This window comes from Bos mutus, chromosome 13 (genome assembly GCF_027580195.1).
Source record: "Bos mutus isolate GX-2022 chromosome 13, NWIPB_WYAK_1.1, whole genome shotgun sequence".
NCBI lineage: Eukaryota > Metazoa > Chordata > Mammalia > Artiodactyla > Bovidae > Bos > Bos mutus.
Genome location: NC_091629.1, coordinates 78,704,028 through 78,723,540, shown reverse-complemented (window position 1 = coordinate 78,723,540; position 19,513 = coordinate 78,704,028). Strand labels below are relative to the sequence as shown.

Genomic DNA, 19,513 nt, shown 5'->3' with positions numbered 1-19,513 from the left:
GAAATGAACTGATGAGTCTGTTTATGTTTTGTAAATAAGTTCATTTGTACCATTTTTGATACAAAATTTTTGATAGATTTTATTGCTTAGAATTTTAACAATGATGGTGTATTTATAAATTCATAACATACAGAGGAAGTAGATACAAAATGAAATAATGTAGCTTTTCTATTTCCTGTCAACTTTGATCTTCACTGGATCCAGTTTTATAATTTTCCCCAATATTAACATCTAACAAAAATTGTAGCCCCTAGGATCCAAGCAGCTTCTAAACTAAACAAAATGTATATATACACAAAGAAAGTTGACTATCAGATGCAGAACACAGTTCAAGAAAAATTATGGCACAGAGTTTAGCTTGACCCAAATCTTTCTTGGTTTACAGTTGAACAACTTAATAAAGCTATGAAATCTTAGAATTTTTAGCCTCCAGTGCTTGAATCAACCCGTATTTTTAGCTTCTGTATCTATATCATTTTACAGGGCTAACGTTAATGCAACAGATAATTTTCTGTGGACTCCACTTCATTTTGCATGCCATGCTGGCCAACAGGATATTGTTGAGCTTCTTGTTAAATCTGGAGCCGTGGTAGATGCCCTCTCAATCAACAACTCAACTCCCTTAAGTAGAGCCATTGAGAGCTGCAGACTGGATACTGTAAAATACCTACTTGACATCGGTGCTAAATTCCAGTTGGAGAATAGGAAAGGTATGAGTTTCATTATAGGTGATTAGGGCTAGAAAAGGAGGATTTATGTTAGATTCCCAAGCCTTCTAAATCTTTTCTTGCAGGACCATGTTTTCCCTTAAGTTACTGTTGCAAAAACTAACCTGAGTTAAATGTTATGGAACTTTATCTTATACTTAGTGCTTCTCAAATCACTAGTGTTAAAGAATCAGTTCTCTATGTTGGTAATTCATTGTAGACTGAGACTTTTGTAAAACACAGTGAAAAATGATTTACTAGAAAAATGAAGAGGAAAAAGAACCCTATGAAATACAAACCCAAACTTTTTAAAATCTTTGGATTCAAATGACAAAAATTCTATAAAATTGCTATAAAAATTTCTAAACATTTACTCTTTAATTCCTATACTTACTTCACTATGAGCCCATACCATTAATATGTAGACTGACACCAGTATGCAAATCACATTTTGAGTCATCACAGTGTTTTAGCTGTCAATTTCTAATAATTGGCATAGTTTGAAGCCCCTGTAGACTTTAGATTCCTTCTACAGCTAAACAGTAATTCCTGAAATAAGACTCCTTCTAGGAAGTAAATGGGAAGCCTACTTTATGTCATAAATTTTCTTCATGAAAAAGTGGAGGTGTTTTGAGAGTGGGACTCATTGATTCTTTTTGATCTGAAGGAGCTTTAATAACTTTGGCTGCTTCAGGCTGCCTCTGAGTCACAGGTAGTATTGTTAGGCCTGCCTGCGGATGTAACAGGGGTCATAATATCCAGCCATCTGCATAGAGTACTTGTGACTTCCAGCTTCCCCAGACTTTTTGAATATACCTCCTTCCGCAACAGGAAGGAGGAAAGCATAAAATTGTCACACATGAAGGAATGTGCACACTGTAGGAAGAGAACTAGCACTCAGATATTCAAAATGTAATCTACCATTCTTTCCTATCAAACATGCTCAAAATAATTAACAAGAAGAAATGGTCTTGCTGGTAAATGACACTTTAAATGATAAAATTTTTGAGCTGGGACCACTTTAGAGAATATCTGAACCGATCTGTGACTTTTATACGTATCACTGGCTTCAGTAATCACCCTTAGTACCACATACTTCGAGCTGATATTTTGCTACATTGTTTATTATTAATCTGTTTAATGAAACTCTAAATTTATGTTTTAAACAGGGCATAGTGCCATGGATGTTGCAAAAGCTTATGCTGACAGTAGAATAATTGGTTTGATTAAAGAAAAGCTGGATAACTTGCCCAAACCAGCAGAAAATCAAAAACCAAAAGGCAAGCCACAACCCAAAGCAAAGACTGAAGGCCCCGAGATTAAGAAGGAAGAGGTATGAAAAGCAACTGACCCCTCATGAGTACCTGGTGCGGCTGCAGCATCATTTACTTATTGTTACAGTTCATGGGCAAATAATATGTAGTACATGTTTTCAGTACCAATAGTTCTAAAGAAATACCTAGCAAGAAATTTACTATTACTGAAAAGTCTAAAAAGTTGTCATGGCAAACAGAATCCACACAAAAAACAAGTTGGTTGAACCAAATACTGTTAGAATGTTGAAAAAAGAACTTATATTAGAAGTGTATACACTTAGACCTGAATTATACAGATTTGATGAGATGTCCCAAAAGGGAAGTGTAGGGTAACATTTATGAGAAAAGAAGTAAAGCATGATTTTCATTCATTTTGATTTTATAATCTTTCACTACCTACCTTACCACCCAACTCCCAAGGAATTTTTTTTTAAATTATGAACCCTAGGATATGTAACTTGGATAATCCTGAAAAATGACTCTAGAAGGCTTTAAAGATGCCAAATTGTTCCAGGTAATCTGGAGTGGTTTGGGTCCCTCTAAATTATCAGCAGAAGATTGTTGTTTATGGGGGTTTCCCAGACATCAAGAATTTGTCCTTAGCAGGAAGCTCTAAATACATTTCTAGGCTGGAAGCTTCTTTTAGGGAAACAGATGGATCCCTCAAGATCTTTGGCTGACACAGGATAGGGTATGAAGTTCAGGAAGGAAAAGTTTTAACATTATCAAAAGGCAGAGGAACCAGAGATCAAATTCTCCACATCCGCTGGATCATGGAAAAAGCAAGAGAGTTCCAGAAAAACATCTATTTCTGCTTTATTGACTATGCCAAAGCCTTTGACTGTGTGGATCACAATCAACTGTGGAAAATTCTGAAAGAGATGGGAATACCAGACCTGATCTGCCTCTTGAGAAATCTGTATGCAGGTCAGGAAGCAACAGTTAGAACTGGACATGGAACAACAGACTGGTTCCAAATAGGAAAAGGAGTACGTCAAGGCTGTATATTGTCACTCTGCTTATTTAACTTCTATGCAGAGTATATCATGAGAAATGCTGGACTGGAAGAAGCACAAGCTGGAATCAAGATTGCCGGGAGAAATATCAATAACCTCAGATGTGCAGATGACACCACCCTTATGGCAGAAAGTGAAGAGGAACTCAAAAGCCTCTTGATGAAAGTGAAAGAGGAGAGTGAAAAAGTTGGCTTAAAGCTCAACATTCAGAAAACGAAGATCATGGCATCCAGTCCCATCACTTCATGGGAAATAGATGGGGACACAGTGGAAACAGTGTCAGACTTTATTTTTTTGGGCTCCAAAATCACTGCAGGTGGTGACTGCAACCATGAAATTAAAAGATGCTTACTCCTTGGAAGGAAAGTTATGACCAAGCTAGATAACATATTCAAAAGCAGAGACATTACTTTGCCAACAAAGGTTTATCTAGTCAAGGCTATGGTTTTTCCAGTGGTCATGTATGGATGTGAGAGTTGGACTGTGAAGAAAGCTGAGCGCCTTTGAATGCTTTTGAACAGTGGTGTTGGAGAAGCCTCTTGTGAGTCCCTTCGACTGCAAGGAGATCCAACCAGTCCATTCTGAAGGAGATCAGCCCTGGGTGTTCTTTGGAAGGAATGATGCTAAAGCTGAAACTCCAGTACTTTGGCCCCTTCATGAGAAGAGTTGATTCATTGGAAAAGACTCTGATGCTAGGAGGGATTGGGGGCAGGAGGAGAAGGGGACGACAGAGGATGAGATGGCTGAATGGCATCACTGACTTGATGGACGTGAGTCTGAGTGAACTCCAAGAGTTGGTGATGGACAGGGAGGCCTGGTGTGCTGCGATTCATGGGGTCGCAAAGAGTCGGACACGACTGAGCGACTGAACTGAACTGAACTGAGAGGTGATAGGAAGCAGACAGTTGAAGGGATGATCGGCAGACAGTAGAGAGTACCAAGCATGGAGGAAGAGAGGAAGGATAGCTAGAGGTGAAGGAAGATTGATCAGTTACAGCTCCTAACACATGCACCATTATCATTTTAGTAGGAATACATCCTTCTGATTAATAACGGCCACAGATCAAGGATGGATCTTGAAGACTTTTGTGATCTGTCACTAATACTAATTAAGTTAAACAAGGCAAAAGAGTTATCTCTCCCCACCCAAAGTTATAATAACATTCTATTTCATTTCAAATCATAATTTATATAGTAGCATTTTTTAAACTTCAGAGTATTAGAAAGTATACACAGGTTTTTGAAATTGATAGTTATTTTTTGAGTTTTTGCTCATTTCCAGGAAACACTTTCAGCAATATACACTGTGCCAGCCATAGTGGAGGACAAGAAGATGCGTAAAGATAATGTAGTTTATCTCAATTCATTGATTACCAGTGGTTATACCAAGAAAGTGGATATCACATTTATCCCACAGAGGGTAAGTACTTTAGAAAGATTATAACATGGTATAAACTCCTAATGCCTTTTTTCAAATACTTTTTATGCAGAGCACCCAAACAATTGTCCAAAGCTTATCTTTTGATAAGCTGTGTTTTTGATAAGTTGTTATTTGACGTTCTCCTTTTTCTAGATCCTGCTTACAACTAAGTAAGTCCAATTTGTATAGCTTCTGATATCTTGTCTTTTTATTTTCTGTATTGACTTCTTAATTTTCCTTGAATAGTTGAAGTTGTCTTTGGTCAGTGCCATTCCTTGTAGCCATGTAGTCACTGAATTTTATAGATATTTTCTCTGGGTACTTCTTAAAGTCCAACCCTTCCTCTTTGTACACACTATCGCCATCTCACTTGGGAGTTTTATACTGATCAAGACTGGATCTATTAAATAGCTTCCTTAAACATCTACAAGTAAAGAGGTGAAGACATATTTGGAGAACAAGAGTGGTCTTGCTAATGCTCATCAAACCATGCTGAATAATAGACCACCAGCTCCTTTTGCCCCCTACTGTGAAAATAATTTTGACTTCCCCGCACGATGTAAAGGCTGTCTATTAATTCCATTGCTTCCTGGTTTTGACCTCCTGAGAATGAACAGCAGCTGGCCTCAGGGCCATCAGAGAGGTAACTGAAGGGTATTTCAGTTGTTCAAATAGTCACCATCAGAAACAGTGATGGCCATGTAACCACTAATGTCATGTAAGAGATAAAAGTTAAAATAGACTTAGAAGTAAATTTGTTGTTGTTGTTGTTCAGTCACTCAGTTGTGTCTCTTTGTGACCCCATGGACTGCAGCACGCCAGCCTTCCCTGTTTTTCACCATCTCCCAGAGCTTGCTCAAACTCATGTCCATTGAGTCAGTGATGCCATCCAACCATCTCATCCTCTGTCATCCCTTCTCCTCTTGCCAGAAGTAAATTGGATAGTTTTAAATTGACCAGATTGAAGGTTGTCTGGATATTGGCATGTTTACTGGCTGCCATGCTAACATTCACTCTGGATGTGGTTGTTTGTTTAAGATCTGGAGTCCTGAAGCCACGACAGCAGAGCTGATCAGAATGAGGGAACTGCGCCGGGAGAGGTTGACATATGAGGTAGATTTTGATGACTTCATGATGCCCTTTCAGAAGCACATCACAGAGAGAGCACAAGCAGTGGAAGCTAGCTTCAAGATGTAAATCACAGCGGTTGCATCTCAGAATAAACAACATTTTGAGGCCCAGGGACCAAATGTTGGAGAAAGTAGATTCCCATCAAAGTCAAAGCAACTCACAAGTTAAGCATTGTAACAAAATATTTGTCTTTGCTTTAACAACTATAAATATTCTGAGCTGTCTAGAGAAGTCATGTGTTATTTTGCAATGGAATTGCATGCCATTCTGGATAAATTCCTCAATCTTCCTCAAGAATATTTTACAACAATGGCATTTTTGGTTATAAACATAGTGTCATCATCAAAGAATTTAAAGATGCACATCATTATGTTAAAGATATCCTTTTACTGGAACTGAATGAAAGCTATTTAATATTAGGGAAGAGAAGCCCTTTTTAATACACTAAGGGGGCAGTTTTCTTCTCACACATCATCATAAATGATATGCATTAGATACTTGGGGTCAAATAAACACTGATGCCTCCAGTAGACACTGTTGACACTTCACCCATTTCTCCTGTACACTTTGCTGTACAGCAGAAACTAATGCAACATTGTAAAGCAACTATACCCTAAAAAAACAAAATAAAATTTTTTTAAAAAGAAACACTGAGCCAAGAATTCAGATACAAGTGGTTTGTTAAGAAAATTCAGATATAGGTGGTTTGGTTCCTGGGGGGCCAGATGAGGGAAGCAGGCCAGGAAGGGAAAATAAGCCAAGCACAGGGGAGCTTTCTGATGAAACCCCAGCTTCCATGGAGCCCTTGGGGAGCTGTGGAGTGCCAGGGAAAGGTGCCGGGCTTCTGGATTCCCAGGCCAATCAGTTACAGACTAGAGGGAGTGCTTGTGAGGCGATTCCAGTGCTCAAGGGCAGCCCCACGAATTGAATTGGTGGGTCACGGTGTGAACGACTGGCTGGAAAGTGGGAAGTAGCTGGGTTGGGTGTACAACATAGGAAAAGAAACCCAGGATTCCAGATGGTCACCAACAGAATGTGCTACAGGAATGTATACACAGGAGCTGAAATTGAGGGGGAAATACTGTTCTCTATCCCTCTTCTATGTGCTCAGTCACTCGGTCATGTCCAAGTCTTTGCCAGCCCGTGGACTGTAGCCTGTCAGGCTCCTCTGTCTGTGAGATCTTCCAGGCAAGAATACTAGAATGGGTTGCCACTTTCTACTCCAGGGGATATTCCCAACCCAAGGTTTGAACCTGTGTCTCCTGTGTCTCCTGCATTGGCAGGTGGATTCTTTACAACTAACTCCACCTGGGAAGCCCACCCTCCTCTCTACTGACCTTGAAATGTACACTTGGCTGAACTGGTTAAGAGTGTGGTTTTGTAGTTAGTATGTTTGAATCCTCACTCTGCCATTTACTAGTTTCATGTGTTTGGATCAAGTTACAAATTGTCTCTGAGCCTCAATTTCATCATCTACAAAGAAAGGATAATAATATGCCCTTTAATAAACTGTTGTGAGAATCAAATGGAATAACATCTATAAGGTTTCCAGTTTTGTGCCTCTGCGTGGTTCATGCTCCATAAATGATTTGTTTTTAAACTTCTTTCAATCTTGGCTGCAAAGTAAACAAAAGGAGGCACAGGGATGTGGATTCCAACCTAGGCAATCAGAAGAGTAAAAGATTCACTTTCAGACTGTTGACTAAAGTGACTTAAACCTGTACATTTTGTCTATTTTTTGATAATCAGACAAAGATGAACAGTGCACATTTGCTATAGAAATAGTTACTAATTCTTAGTCATAGTCATTCTAGTGGATAGTGAACCAGTGTTCATTTTTTCGGTCTAGAGAGCCTAATCGAATTTTTATATAGCTGAACAATTAGTTAATGAAAGTAGTGTCTTAGGCTGAGCTCCCTAGAAACAGGGAGCTGAAGACTCTTGCATGTGTCTTATTGAGGGAGTGTTCCCGAGAAACTTGTAAGAGATGATGGGAGCAGGATAAAACAGAAGGAGGACCTAAAAAACAGAAAGCTAGCCCTAGCCTGATTCCATGGAGAGCTCTGGAGGATGAATTGTAGCACAGAGTTTGCCCTGCCCAGAAGGAAGGAGGCTAGCAATTAGAAACCTCAGATTTTTCACCTTGCTCACTGACAAGTTGCCTCCAATCAACCAAGGGCAATCCTCCCGAGGAAAGGGTCAGATCAGATCAGTTGCTCAGTCATGGCTGACTCTTTGCGACCCCATGAATCGCAGCATGCCAGGCCTCCCTGTCTATCACCAACTCCCGGAGTTCACTGAGACGTCCATCGAGTCAGTGATGCCATCCAGCCATCTCATCCTCTGTCGTCCCCTTCTGCCCCCAATCCCTCCCAGCATCAGAATCTTTTCCAATGAGTCAACTCTTCGCATGAGGTGGCCAAAGTACTGGAGTTTCAGCTTTAGCATCATTCCTTCCAAAGAAATCCCAGGGCTCATCTCCTTCACAATGGACTGGTTGGATCTCCTTGCAGTCCAAGGGACTCGCAAGAGTCTTCTCCAACACCACAGTTCAAAAGCATTAATTCTTCGGCTCTCAGCCTTCTTCACAGTCCAACTCTCACATCCATACATGACCACAGGAAAAACCATAGCCTTGACTAGACGAACCTTTGTTGGCAAAGTAATGTCTCTGCTTTTCAATATGCTATCTAGCTTGGTCATAACTTTCCTTCCAAGGAGTAAGCGTCTTTTAATTTCATGGCTGCAGTCACCATCTGCAGTGATTTTGGAGCCCCCCAAAATAAAGTCTGACACTGTTTCCACTGTTTCCCCATCTATTTCCCATGAAGTGATGGGACCAGATGCCATGATCTTTGTTTTCTGAATGTTGAGCTTCAAGCCAACTTTTCACTCTCCACTTTCACTTTCATCAACAGGCTTTTGAGTTCCTCTTCACTTTCTGCCATAAGGGTGGTGTCATCTGCATATCTGAGGTGATTGATATTTCTCCCGACAATCTTGATTCCAGCTTGTGTTTCTTCGAGTTCAGCATTTCTCATGATGTACTCTGCATAGAAATTAAATAAGCAGGGTGACAATATACAGCCTTGACGTACTCCTTTTCCTATTTGGAACCAGTCTGTTGTTCCATGTCCAGTTCTAACTGTTGCTTCCTGACCTGCATACAGATTTCTCAAGAGGCAGATCAGGTCTGGTATTCCCATCTCTTTCAGAATTTTCCACAGTTGATTGTGATCCATACAGTCAAAGGCTTTGGCATAGTCAATAAAGCAGAAATAGATGTTTTTCTGGAACTCTCTTGCTTTTTCCATGATCCAGCGGATGTGGGCAATTTGATCTCTGGTTCCTCTGCCTTTTCTAAAACCAGCTTGAACATCAGGAAGTTCACCGTTCACATATTGCTAAAGCCTGGCTTGGAGAATTTTGAGCATTACTTTACTAGTGTATGAGATGAGTGCAATTGTGCGGTAGTTTGAGCATTCTTTGGCATTGCCTTTCTTTCGGATTGGAATGAAAACTGACCTTTTGCGGTCCTGTGGCCACTGCTGACTTTTCCAAATTTGCCGGCATATTGAGTGCAGCACTTTCACAGCATCATCTTTCAGAATTTGGAATAGCTTAACTGGAATTCTGTTACATCCACTAGCTTTGTTTGTAGTGATGCTTTCTAAGGCCCACTTGACTTCACATTCCAGGATGTCTGGCTCTAGGTCAGTGATCACACCATTGTGATTTTCTGGGTCATGAAGATCTTTTTTGTACAGTTCTTCTGTGTATTCTTGCCATCTCTTCTTAATATCTTCTGCTTCTGTTAGGTTCATACCATTTCTGTTCTTTACCGAGGAGAGGGTTACTCTGAGCTAAAAGCAACCACCAACCGTAGTAGCTGAGCAATGGTTACTCCAGGAGTTAGAGGAAATCTGGGTAGCTCTGTAGCATCTGCTGTAAATGGCATGCTTTTGTCCGCAAAGTTTTAGATGGTGATGCCTTGAGGTTCATTTTGTACTACGTGCTTTCTCCTTAAAAATAAAGGAGAAAACTTGTCTAAATCATTCTTAATTACGAAGAACAAGAAAGAATAGCAGTGAGAGCCAATTCAGCAGCAACTTAAAAAGAGAAAGCTCACATATCCCACTGGCAGTGTCTCATTCTTCACACTTGAGTTGGTATTATCAGTCACTGAAAATTATAAACAGGAAAGACAGAAATATGTATTCAACCTCATGCTCAGGATATGGTCATGTCTAATTGGTACAAATGAACCCACCCCAGTGCTGTCAGCTTAGCAATTTTTATTGAATTGACAACTAGGCAGATTCACTATGAGCATGAAGGTCCCCAAGAGAACCACTGAGCCAATACTGTGTTTTTAAGTAAGCAGTATGAAAAGAGAATTCAGGCTTCTACAAAAAGGCATAAATTTGAAGTAAAGAGTCATCTGTACTGCATTATTATTTTCCATATATTTGCCTAAGGTATATATTTTTTCTGAAATTGTGTTTATGTAACAATGGATCCTGGAGGAAATTTACAAATGAAAGTAGATGGGGCATTTGTGAAAATCAAATAAGCTCATGCTAATATACTTAGATCATTAAGTAATTGTTACCATATCATGAATTTTATCTGGGCAATAAGGAAGAACGTAATATTCTGTTAACATTCTAGAAGTCACTGAAGATTTTTTTAATCCTAGATAAATAGTTGAGTATTATGTGGTGTATGTGTTTTATTTAGAATTTAGAATAATTGTCTTTCCTCTGTATCTTCAGCAAAAAAGACTTTGAAGAGGAGCTAATACACTAAAGACAATTTAATTTCCATAGATTTAGTTTTTTACAAGATGAGGTGAAATATCCATGTGTTCTTTACATTTGGGAGATTATTATATTCTTTGTTATTGGGACACACAGGCTCCAGTGTATTTCCCTCCTAAGAGAGTTGGAAGTAAGATAAGTATTTCCTCACCTCATAAAAAGTAAATTCTGAAGTCAACACAGAACAAATGAAATGGCCAATAGACAGAAGATCACTGATAAAGATTTACCAGTAATTCATCCCTAGCTAAAGCAGTGTGTTGCAAAGCTAAGGAAAGGCTTAGCCAGGAGGAGGATTGATCAGCAACAGAATCATCCCTAAATGACAGCAGCCAGGCCACCTGACTGTGTCTCTCCAGGTTCTCCTCTGGGCAGGGACCTCTGGTCTGTGTAACACACGTGTTTTGTTATAGATCTAGGCCTTTCCAGGCTGGCATCACCAGTTTTGAATCAACCAGTGATACTTGTTCTATACACAGTTTGCTTTAATTCATTCAGTGTATCTGCTGAGCACTGATAATGACACTCCTGGGGTTGTTCCTTGCTCCTCTTCTGTGGTGTCTCCCTGGACTGTGACCCATTCAGATTGTCCATGTTTTCAGCATAATCTGGCTTCCAGGTAGATTAGGACAATGGCAGATGCTGGTAAGAGATAGGAATGGAAAGGAAGGAGAGGAGTTGTTCAGCTGAAACAAGAGTCGTAACTGACTCTTTGTGACCCCATGGACTGAAGCACACCAGGATTCCTTGCCCTTCACTATCTCTCAGAGCTTGCTCAAACTCATGTCCGTTGAGTCGGTGATGCCATCCAACCATCTCATCCTTTGTCGTCCCCTTCTTTCCTGCCCTCAATCTCTCCCAGCATTGGTCTTTTCCAATGAGTCAGTTCTTCACATCAGGTGGCCAAAGTATTGGGGCTTCAGCTTCATCAGTCCTTTCAATGAATATTCAAGGTTGATTTCCTTTAAGATTGACTGGCTTGATCTCCTTGCAGTCCAAGGGACTCTCAAGAATATACTCCAGCACCACAGTTTGAAAGCATAAGATCTTCAGCACTTAGCCTTCTTTATGGTCCAATTCTCACATCCATACATGACTACTGGAAAAACCATAGCTTTGACTAGGTAGACTTTTGTCAGCAAAATAATGTGTCTGCTTTTTAATATGCTGTCTAGGTTTGTCATAGCTTTTCTTCCAAGGAGCAAGCATCTTTTAATTTCATGTGTGCAGTCACCATCTGCAGTGATTTTGGAGTGCAAGAAGATAAAGTCTCTCACTGTTTCCATTTTTCCCCATCTATTTGCCATGAAGTGATGGGACCAGATGCCATGATCTTATTTTTGTGTGTGTTGAGTTTTAAGCCAGGTTTTTTTTACTCTCTTCTTTCACTTTCATCAACAGGTTCTTTAGTTCCTCTTCACTTTCTGCCATAGGATGTTGTAATCTGCATATCTGAGGTTGTTGAAATTCCTCCCGGCAATCTTGATTCCAGTTTGAACTTCATCCAGCCCAGCATTTCGCATGATGTACTCTACATAAAAGTTAAATAAGCAGGGTGACAATATACAGCCTTGACATACTCCTTTCCCAATTTTGAACCAGTCCGTTATTCCATGTCCAGTTCTAATTGTTGCTTCTTGACCTGCATACAGGTTTCTCAGGAGGCAAGTAAGGTAGTCTGGTATTCCCACATCTTTAATAATTTTCCACAGTTTGTTGTGATCCACACAGTCAAAGGCTTTAGTGTAGTCAGTGGAGCAGAAGTAGATGTTTCCTTGGAATTCCCATTTTTTCTGTGATCCAATAAATGTTGGCAATTTGATCTCAGGATCCTCTGCCTTTTCTAAATCCAATTTGAACATCAGTTCCTGGTTCACATACTGTTGAAGCCTAACTTGAAGGATTTTGAGCATTACCTTGCTAGCATGCGAAATGAGTACTATTGTGTGGTAGTTTGAACATCCTTTGGCACTACCTTTCTTTGGGACTGGAATGAAAACTGACTTTTTCCAGTCTTGTGGCCACTGCTGAGTTTTCCATATTTGCTTGCATGTTGAGTGCAGCACTTTAACAGCATCATCCTTTAGGATTTTAAATAGCTCACCTGGAATTCCATCACCTCCACCAGCTTTGGTTGTAGTAAGAAGAGGAGAAGCCAGGCTAGTTCTCCTTTTCACTCTTTGCCTTGACAGCATCCCAGGTGATTGCTGTGTCTGTCTCCCCCGTGGATCCAGTTGCCAACTGACTATCCTGCCCTGGTTCCAGCTCCCACTGTCTGACCCTGGCCCCTCTGCTCTGGTGGCAACACCTCCTCCCTCTGTCACTTTAGCCTGATACCAACTTCCTTTGTTTTTGTTAATGTCTGGGCTACCTCACCGTGCCCTGGTTGACTCCTCAAACTTTTTTATCATCTGTACACCAAATCCTTGCATTAACTTCCTTTCTGAAGAATTCAGAGTGGTTTTTGCTTCCCTGGTTGGACCCTGATTTTTTTGTTGTTCAGTTGCCAAGCCATGTCCAACTCTTCATGACCCCATAGACTGCAGCATGCCAGGCTTCCCTGTCCCTCACCATCTCCCACAATTTGCCCAAGTTCATGTCCATTGCATTGGTGATGCCATCCAATCATCTCATCCTTTATAAATAATGATTAATAGAATAATCACAAAATACATATGTGACTATCACACATTTAGATAATTGAAGATTATCACAAGATTCAAAAGATTCCACAGGATATACTTAAGGAAGTCTCTAATACAAGTAAATGATATAGTAGAACAGAGGGTATATTTGGGTCTAAGACTTATAGGTATAACTCCCTGATGTCATTTCTTAGTTTCTCAGAACAGGGCACACTTCATCTTCAGATTATACACCAGCAAGATAACTCTGAGCCCAGGTGCACATTTGTTGAGGGCTATTTTATAGCACTGGCTCCGTAAAAACCCAGGCTGGATCACCTGCCAAACCAGATACAAACTGCCAATCTGTGCATCCCTAAAACATGCAGACAAACCAATACAGGTTGCCTCTAGGGGAATTTCAGACTTTAAACACACACTATAAAGTTGTAGCTAGTATATTTCATTCTTCCCTTGACCAGACTTATCCCAGGAGATAAGTACAGAGTTACCCTGTATAGCTGCAAGATTAACCCTTTCCTTACATAACGTGTAAACTTACAGTGTGTGCTCCAGAATCAGGGAAATGCAATAGCATTTTAGCAGAAATCTGAAGGATGAGGAAAAAATTAAATTGGCCCTGATGGAAGGGAAGAGTCTAGTGGAAAGAACAGCATTTTGCAGGAAAGACCCAATCCAACAAATGGAAAAAAGGCAGTGTGATTAAAACATTAAATAGAAGTTTTGGCAGGGGAAGAGGTCAAAGCTAGGTCCACTGAGACTTCTAGTAGAGTTCTTACTGGACCAGTTGGAGAAGAGATTCACTCTTTGTTTGGGATTTCAGTAGGATGTAAGACTGGAGCTGCTGGTGGACAGTTTTGCTACCTTTGGGGACACTCCAGCTGAGGTTGGAGCTCACACAAATGACAGCAGAGCTGATAGAGCAAGGAGCTGGAGGAGAATGCCACAAGCGCAGCAGAGAGGACACTTCTGTCTCAGTCCAAACTTGCTCAGTCCGCCTCCTGAAATTCTAAGCTTTAGGAGTCATCACATTCTCTTTTTATTAAATTGGTTTTTGTTACTGTGAATGAATGCAGATTTCTGTGCCTGATGCACAGCAAGGCCAAACAATACAAGAATATTGGAGTTTGGAGCAGAGGAAGCTTTATTGTAGGGCCATGCAAGGAGAGCAGGTGGCTCATGCCCTCCAAAAGCCCCAATTTCCCAAAGGGTTTCAGCAAGCCCTTTTTAAAGTCAACGTGAGTGGTGGTTGATTATTGCAAACTTCTTGGTGTAGGAATCCTTTGTTCTTGTAGCTATTCACCTAGGTCAGGTTACAGTGTTCCTGTAAACCTCCAGCAAGACAAATGTTATTCTCTTCTGCAACTTTAAATCTCTATTTGGAAGGGAAAATGCTATACCCTTAAAGGTCAGAGCCTCAAGAATGTTCAATACTGTTTATTTCAGGCTATAGGAAATATTCTTGTAGCAAAAGCAGCAGAATACAAACATTAAAGCAACAGAGGGCTTCCCTGGTGGCTCAGATGGTAAAGAATCTACTTGCAATGAGGGAGACCTGGGTTCGATCCCGGGTCAGGGAAATCCCCTGGAGAAGGGAATGGCAAACAAATCTAGTCCATTCAGTTCAGCTGCTCAGTCATGTCTCTTTGCGACCCCATGGACTGCAGCACGCCAGACCTCCCTGTCCATCACCAACTCCGGGAGTTTACACAAACTCATGTGCATTGAGTCGGTGATGCCATCCAACCATCTCATCCACTGATATCCCCTTCTGTTCCTGCTTTCAATCTTTCCCAGCATTAGAGTCTTTTCAAATCAGTCAGATTTTCCCATCAGGTGGCCAAAGGTTGGAGTTTCAGCTTTAACATCAATTCATCCAATGAACATTCAGGCCTGATTTGCTTTAGAATGGACTGGTTGGATCTCCTTGCAGTCCAAGGGACTCTCAAGAGTCTTCTCCACAGTTCAAAAGCATCAATTCTTCTACGCTCGGCTTTCCTTATAGTCCAACTCTCACATCCATACATGACTACTGGAAAAACCAAACCCTTGACTAGATGAACCTTTGTTGGCAAAGTAATGTCTCTGCTTTTTAATACGCTATCTAGGTTGGTCATAACTTTTCTTCCAAGGAGTAAGCGTCTTTTAATTTCATGCCTACAATTACCACCTGCAGTGATTTTGGAGTCCAAAAAAATAAAGTCTACCACTGTTTCCACTGTTTCCCCATCTATTTCCCATGAAGTGATGGGACTGGATGCCATGATCTTCGTTTTCTGAATGTTGAGCTTTAAGCCAACTTTTTCACTCTCCTCTTTCACTTTCATCAAGAGGCTTTTCAGTTCCTCTTCACTTTCTGCCATAAGGGTGGTATCATCTGCATATCTGAGGTTATTAATATTTCTCTCTGCAATCTTGATTTCAGCTTGCGCTTCATCCAGCGCAGCATTTCTCATGATGTACTCTGCATAGAAGTTAAATAAGCAGGGTGACAATATTCAGCCTCTATGTACTCCTTTCCTGATTTGGAATCAATCTGTTTTTCCACGTCCAGTTCTAACTGTTGCTTCCTGACCTGCATACAGATTTCTCAAGAGGCAGGTCAGGTGGTCTGGTATTCCCATCTCTTTCAGAATTTTCCACAGTTTATTGTGATCCACACAATCAAAGGCTTTGGCATAGTCAATAAGGCAGAAATAGATGTTTTTCTGGAACTCTCTTGCTTTTTCCATGATCCAGCAGATGTGGGCAATTTGATCTCTGGTTCCTCTGCCTTTTCTAAAACCAGCTTGAACATCTGAAAGTTCACGATTCACGTATTGCTGAAGCCTGGCTTGGAGAATTTTGAGCATTACTTCACTAGCGTGTGAGATGAGTGCATTGTGCGGTAGTTTGAGCATTCTTTATCATTGCCTTTCTTTGGGATTGGAATGAAAACTGACCTTTTCCAGTCCTTTGGCCACTGCTGAGTTTTCCAAATTTGCTGGCATCTTGAGTGCAGCATTTTCACAGCATCATCTTTCAGGATCTGAAATAGCTCAACTGGAATTCCATCACCTCCACTAGCTTTGTTCATACTGATGCTTCCTAAGGTCCACTTGCCTTCAGATTCCAGGATGTCTGGCTCTAGGTGAGTGATCACACCATCGTGATTATCTTGGTCATGAAATTTGTACAGTTCTTCTGTGTAGTCTTGCCACCTCTTCTTAATATCTTCTGCTTCTATTAGGTCCATACCATTTCTGTCCTTTATTGAGCGCGTCTTTGCATGAAATGTTCCCTTGGTGTCTCTAATTTTCTTGAAGAGATCTCTAGTCTTTCCCATTCTATTGTTTTCCTCTATTTCCTTACACTGATTACTGAGGAAGGCTTTCTGATCTCTCTTTGCTATTCTTTGGAAATCTGCATTCAAATAGGTATATCTTTCCTTTTCACCTTTGCTTTTTGCTTCCCTTCTTTTCACAGCTATTTGTAAGGCCTCCTCAGACAGCCATTTTGCTTTTTTGCATTTGTTTTTCTTGGGGACGGTCTTGATTCCTGTCTCCTGTACAATGTCACGATCCTCCATCCATAGTTCATCAGGCACTCTATCAGATCTAGTCTCTTGAATCTATTTGTCACTTCCACTGTATAATCTTAAGGGATTTGATTTAGGTCATACCTGAATGGTCTGTGCCTGATTTAGGTCATACCTGATGCAAAGAGCTGATTCATTTGAAAAGACGCTGATGCTGGGAAAGGTTGATGGCAGGAGGAAAAGGGGATGACAGGGGATGAGATGGTTGGATGGCATCACTGACTCAATGGACATGAGTTTGAGTAAACTCCAGAAGTTGGTGATGGACAGTGAGGCCTGGTGTGCTGCAGTCCATGAGGTCGCAAAGATTCAGACATGACTGAGTGACTGAACTGAACTGGTCTAGTGACTTTCCCTACTTTCTACAATTAAAGTTTGAATTTGGCAATAAGAAGTTCATGATCTGAGCCATAGTCAGCTCTCAGTCTTATTTATGCTGACTGTATAGAGCTTCTCCATCTTTGGCTGCAAAGAATATAATCAATCTGATTTCAGTATTGACCATCTGGTGATGTCCATATGTAGAGTCTTGTGTTGTTAGAAGAGGGTATTTGCCAAGACCAGTGTGTTCTCTTGGCAAAACTTACTTTGGCTCAGTCTCTTCATTCTTTCTGGAGTTATTTCTCCACTGACCTCCAGTAGCATATTGGGCACCTACCGACCTGGGGAGTTCATCTTTCAGTGTCCTATCTTTTTGCCTATTCATACTGTTCATGGGGTTCTCAAGGCAAGAATACTGAAGTGATTTGCCATTCCCTTGTCCAAAACAGATCTAATCTGGAGTCAAATCTATTCTTCTTATTACATTAAAAGTCCTAATAAAAAAAGAAATACAAAGGATATTGAGAATTACCAGGAACTGTAGCATTACTAAAGTCAAGGAGATTCCTAGCATGGTGGAGGAAATCAGCAGAATCAAGTAGAAAACCATCAGTTCCCCAAATCCATATGATTATCTTAACAACCCCTTCAGGGATTTTCCTGCTGTGTTGAAATATAACATCATCTAAACTTAAATTATTTTAAAATTAGTCATTGTACAGACTAAAAAGTGTGCATGTGCTATCTTAGTGCCTAGTCACATGTAGAGAGAAGTTTGTTCTTGTGCTAATTCGTCCCTGACAGTTATACTTCTGAGTTGTTGCATCTGTTCTTTAGAATGTTTCTTCCTACTAGGCTATATTAGCTTTCTATTTTGCCACTCAAAACATAGCTATTCGTGTGAAGCTTCTAGTCAGTTCTCACTGGTAGCAGGGCTCCCTTACCCCGTTGCTTCCTAGTTGAGTCTCAACTTCATTTCAGGGCCCAAGATTCATAAAAATTGCAATCCCATTACTTCTTCAGAATTATTGTCAAATAAGCAAGAAGCAAATGGTCTCAAAAACTCTTCGCAAATGACCCTGCAAGAGTTTTTCTTTTTAGAAGGTAAGATGGGATGTAGAGCAGACAGGATGAAAATACTGTACGCATAGACCACACAACAGCGAATAAATGTGTTCTGGAGCATTAAAATTACCCTTGCTGTGCTAATCTCTAAATGTACCATGTGTTTTGTGATGCAAATGAGAGCACATTGCCTTACATCTTACTCTGGCTCATGGACCCACAGGATTGCAGCAACACAAACTGGTTGACAACAAAATTCTTTGTTTCGTGAGGCCTTTGGATTTTCATTTGATGTGTGTGAGTAGAAATGCACACACACAAAAAACAAGAGCAGGTGATATTATCTAAGCTATTCAGTCAAATAAATCAGTAAGAAATGTCTGACAAAAAATATAAAATATTTTTATTGATTCAAAGCAATCATTAATTTGGTGGTTTTCTATATCATCTTTTCTGCTTATAGGAGTAGAGCACAATGTTCTTAAAATTGAATTTAGAAAGATGGTAACAATAACCCTGTGTACGAGACAGCAAAAGAGACACTGATGTATAGAACAGTCTTGTGGACTCTGTGGGAGAGGGAGAGGGTGGGAAGATTTGGGAGAATGGCATTGAAACATGTAAAATATCATGTATGAAACGAGATGCCAGTCCAGGTTCGATGCACGATACTGGATGCTTGGGGCTGGTGCACTGGGACGACCCAGAGGGATGGTAGGGGAGGGAGGAGGGAAGAGGGTTCAGGGTGGGGAGCACATGTATACCTGTGGCAGATTCATTTTGATATTTGGCAAAACTAATACAATTATGTAAAATTTAAAAATAAAATAAAATTTTTAAAAAATGAAAAAAAATAAAAAAATAAAATAAAATACTCCAGCCAAACAACAATACCAATAACAACAACAACAACAACAACAACAACTTTAAATCTCATTCTAAAAATCAATAGTCCAAAAAGTTTAACCCTTTTCAAATTTTTTGGGAAAAAATGATCAGAATAGAGAGGAGAAATAGTTCCACTTTTCAAAAACTTTTATTTTGTATTGTGGTATAACCAATTAACAATGTTGCAATAGTTTGAGGTGAACAGTGAAGAGACTCAGCCATACATACACATGTATCAATTCTCCTGCAAACTCACCTCCCATCCACGTTGTCACATAGCATTGAGCAGAGCTCCCTGTGCTATAGACCTGGTCCTTGTTGGTTAGCCATTTTAAATATGGCAGTGTGTACATGTGGATCCCAGACCCCCTAACTATCCTTTCCACCAGTCTTTTGCTCCCACCCCCAGGAAACTGTAAGTTCCCTCTCTGTCTGTCTGTCTTTTGTAAGTAAATTCATTTGTGTCATTTCTTTTTAGATTCCACATATAAGGGATGTCATACAATGAGAAATAGTTCTATTTTAAACTAAACTTTTCTGGTTGTTTCTGGCTTTCTCATCTCTAGCATTGAGAGTGTTGGCAAAGCTTAAGAGAAACATACATTAA

At 40.2% G+C, this 19,513-nt stretch overlaps 1 protein-coding gene across 6 annotated transcripts in view; it reads left to right on the top strand.

Annotated features, from left to right (window-relative positions):
- The window catches only part of ANKEF1 (ankyrin repeat and EF-hand domain containing 1), a 40,354-nt gene extending 21,779 nt beyond the window's left edge, over positions 1–18,575 (top strand). For all 6 annotated transcript variants that reach the window (XM_070381990.1, XM_070381988.1, XM_070381987.1 and 3 more), the window contains 4 exons: positions 484–710; positions 1,877–2,040; positions 4,322–4,459; positions 5,498–18,575. In XM_070381990.1, coding sequence (XP_070238091.1) covers positions 484–710; positions 1,877–2,040; positions 4,322–4,459; positions 5,498–5,656 — 688 coding nt within the window. In that variant the 3' untranslated portion in view covers positions 5,657–18,575. The remainder of the gene's footprint in view (positions 1–483; positions 711–1,876; positions 2,041–4,321; positions 4,460–5,497) is intronic.
- Positions 18,576–19,513: the final 938 nt, after the last annotated feature.